This window comes from Cicer arietinum, chromosome 3 (assembly GCF_000331145.2).
Source record: "Cicer arietinum cultivar CDC Frontier isolate Library 1 chromosome 3, Cicar.CDCFrontier_v2.0, whole genome shotgun sequence".
Lineage (NCBI taxonomy): Eukaryota > Viridiplantae > Streptophyta > Magnoliopsida > Fabales > Fabaceae > Cicer > Cicer arietinum.
In genome coordinates, this window is record NC_021162.2 from 20,913,869 (window position 1) to 20,917,955 (window position 4,087).

Consider the following 4,087-nt stretch of genomic DNA (forward strand, 5'->3'; position numbering starts at 1 on the left):
ACTTAAAAAGTCTATTTATAACAAACTGTAAAAAAACATACTAAAGCAGTTGCACTTCCAACTGACTAACTGAAAAACTGAACTGCCTAATAACCAACCATAACCAAAAAACTGAACTGCCTAATAACCAAGTTAACAACTTATGTACTAAATAGTTTTCAACAAACATTAAGGTCTGGCTTAAAAAACAACAATCGCTAAGATGTTTAAAAGAAAAAGAGGAGGATGATGAGGTCGTATCTTTATTTATCCTTCTCTATCATGCAAAATCATTAGGTAAAATGGGGAAAAAACACTTTACAAGACTTGTGATATACACTTGGTACCACTAGCTTCGGATTTTGGTAATTTTTTTCTCTCCCATTAATTCATTATTTTCTCTTCCCTATTTCAAAAAGGTTTTAGGATCCTGCATGTATCATTATTTATTCTACGTTGATTGTCAAAGCATAGGTGACACAGCGAGAACAGTGATTACAGATTGTTTTATGGGATGTTTGTTACTTCTATATTGGAGAATTTAACACAACAGAATAAAATTGAATTCATCAAATAAGATAAAAAGAAACAAACCCAAAATATCATAATTTATCAAATTAAGTAACCAAAGAAGCAAAACAAAAAGCTCCAACATTATACATGAAGAAGCTGAAATGTGATAAACTGAAATGATATAACTAAAAGGTTCAATCAGAATCAGAATAACTTTCCTCAGCACAGTAACCTTTGTTGATTTTGTTCAAAGCAGATTCAAAGATACTCTCAAGCTCCCTCAGAAAATCCACAAACACACACGTTTCTTGCTGCTGGTTGTTGCTATCAATCAATTTCTTTCCCTTTATCATTGCAGAATTGATCTTCATTTTGTCTATTGAGTTAAGCATGGAAGTAATACCATCATCCTTCATAACTTTCCTCATGTTATAAATATAGTCTTCCACGGCATTCATTGCTTTAACTTTCTTCACAAATTTCTTGTCTTCATCTTTGAATTTCCCAGCTTCTTGAATCATTCTCTCAATCTCTTCGGTTGATAGCCTACCATTATCTTTTGTTATTGTAATATCTTTCTTATTCCCACTTGTTACTTCCTCAGCAGAAACATTTAATATACCATCAGCATCGATAGCAAAGCATACATTGACTGGAAGGCCGCGTGGTGCGAGAGGAAGCGAGAGAGTAAACAAACCAAGCAAGTTATTCTCACTAGCTACTTCTCTCTCACCCTCATAAACATCAATTGAAACAGCAGGTTGGTCATCTTCAACTGTTTGGTATTGTTGTTCCTTCTTGACAGGAATGGTGGAATTCCTTGGAATCAACACACTCATGATATCTCCTTTTGTCGATATACCAAGCGACAATGGTGTAACATCTCGCAGCACCAAGTTTGAAACAGATTTGATGCCTTCACCCAATAAAGCAGCCTGGACTGCAGCACCATAAGCAACAGCCTCATCAGGGTTGATGCTCAAACATAGATCTTTTCCATTGAAAAATTCCTGTAATAGAGTTTGTACTTTAGGAATCCGAGAAGACCCACCAACAAGAACAACATCATCTACAGCATTCTTTTGCATTTTAGCATCAGTAAGACAACTTTTAACTGTTTCCATACACTTTTCAAAGAGGTCTACATTGAGGCTCTCAAACTTAGCACGAGTAATCGATGAACAAAAGTCAATGCCCTCCGATATAGCATCTATATCAATTATGGCCTCCATGTCGAATGAAAGTGTCCTTTTTGCTCTCTCACAAGCAGTTCTCAACCTTCTAAGGGCCCTTGAGTTTCCACTAATGTCCTTGTTATGCTTCCTTTTGAACTCCTTGACAAAGTGGTTTACCATTCTGTGATCAAAGTCTTCTCCTCCAAGGTGAGTGTCTCCAGCAGTGGCCTTGACATCAAACACATTATTCTTAATTGTGAGAAGAGACACATCAAAAGTTCCACCACCAAGATCAAAGATGAAAATATTTTTACTTTCATCACAGTTGGCTCTCTTTTGAAGACCATAAGCAAGAGCAGCAGCAGTTGGTTCATTAATAATCCTTATTACATTGAGGCCGGCAATAGAACCAGCATCTTTGGTGGCTTTTCTCTGAGAATCATTGAAATAAGCAGGAACAGTAATCACTGCATTTTTAACCGGTGTCTCCAAAAATTTCTGTGCAATCTCCCGCATCTTGGTGAGGATCATAGATGATATTTCCTCTGCAACAAAGCGTTTTTCCTCATCCTTAAAATTAACAACAATCACAGGATTGTCATTGGTGTCAGCAATGACCTTAAAAGGCCACAACTGCAGATCAGTTTTAATAACAGAATCACTGTATTTTCTTCCAATCAACCTCTTTGCATCTGCAAATTAATAAAATGTTGGTGCTATATAATTTCTTCTTTTGTAATGAAAGTATAGCTTAGAAAAATATAATAACTAAATTAAATTTCAAATCATTTTGAAGAAGAAGAAAAAAAAGATAAATTAATTACCAAAGATAGTGTTGGCTGGGTTTGAAGCAGCTTGATTTTTAGCAGCATCACCAATTAGCCTTTGAGAATCAGTGAAAGCAACAAAAGAAGGTGTAGTTCTGTTGCCTTGATCATTGTGTATGATTTCTGCTCTGTTGTTTTGCTCTTGCCATACAGCAACACATGAATAGGTTGTGCCAAGGTCAATTCCAATAGCAGGTCCCGCATACTTTTTGGCCATTTTTTTCAAGTGAATGAATATTGTTTCAAATTCACACTATATAGAAAATTAATTAGGTTAATTTTAGAAGCCACGATTGTTACTGTGCCAATAACAGGTTATTGTTCCAATAACAGTGTCTCTTGGTGTGCATTAATACTCTGTATGAAAATTAATTGAGAAGAAAAAGTAACTTAAAGCTTGAACGTCAAATAGCTAGAGCATGCACATTAATGCGTCAGAGTTTCCTATTACATGGAAACAGGTGAAGTTTATTTATTAAATTAAATAAACTTGTTATTAGTTCCTGTTAAAAAAAATAAGAGATTATATAATGCACCCACGACTCTTTGGCTCCTTGAGGGGTAAAAAAAAATATGAAAGTTTTTCCAAAATCTAAAAAGAAGTGAATACAAATAGATTTTTAATGTAAAAAAAATACTAGTAATCATAATCGGCAAATTCTCCAACTAATGATACTCTATAAACATATATATTTATTGTTCTGCACGTGTATAAAAGAAAAATCAAGTACTGTATTGAGTACAATGTGTATTCCCGATCATCTCATTTAACAGTATTACAATGTGTATTAGTTTAGCATTGAACTTATTAGATTAATTTTGCATTACAATGCCCATTACTTTGTTTTAGATAATCAAACCATTACTTAGTTGAAAATTTGACCCCTTATCTCCCCTAATTATACCTATACCCCCAGATAAGTAAAGAAATGATTTTTTTGTTTTTGTTTAAATAATAAAACTCCAAAAATTTTACCATTTCACATTTTAACATTTTCAGAAGAAAAAAAAAATAAAGTTTTTTTCTTAATGTTTCAGATAACTTGTTTTCAAGATTTCCGATACAAAAAATACACTTCAGAAAACTTATTTTAAGTTTTCCGGTACAGAAGCTACTTTTGAAAAAAAAAAAGCCAACTTCTCTAGTACAGAAGCATCTTCCGAAAATCTTTTTTCAACTTTTCTGATAGTACCGAAAAACTTAATTCAAGTTCTTCGGAAGTTATATTATTTTTTTTTATTTTTAATTTTAATTAATTATGATTTTATAACCAATTGTGATTTATTTCTTTTTATTTTTCAATTTTTCAGTGGGTGCACGAGGAAGAGACGACAAAATTATACGAATTACACGTGACGCTGATACTTCTACATCATCCATGATGAATCATCCAGAGAGGATTCGATCGACAACCTCAAGGAGAAGAAGACGAATGATAATTGAAGACGATGATGAGGGAGAGCATGGTCATTAGTTTATTCCAGATGTGACTATTCATCAGCAAGAGGAGCCTCCTATAGTGCATGAGGATGAGGAGGTACATGGGCAGGTGGAGGTACATGAGCAGGAGGATGTTGTACCTGCTAATGAGG

The 4,087-nt window shown here is 34.0% G+C and overlaps 1 protein-coding gene across 1 annotated transcript; it reads right to left on the reverse strand.

Annotated features, from left to right (window-relative positions):
* Positions 1–535: 535 nt before the first annotated feature.
* LOC101505012 (heat shock cognate 70 kDa protein-like) lies at positions 536–2,920 on the reverse strand. The gene is made up of 2 exons (XM_004516002.4): positions 2,492–2,920; positions 536–2,359 (listed from the first exon to the last, which is right to left on the reverse strand). The coding sequence occupies exons 1-2, from the start codon at positions 2,709–2,711 to the stop codon at positions 687–689; spliced, it is 1,893 nt and encodes a 630-aa protein (XP_004516059.1). The 5' UTR covers positions 2,712–2,920; the 3' UTR covers positions 536–686.
* Positions 2,921–4,087: the final 1,167 nt, after the last annotated feature.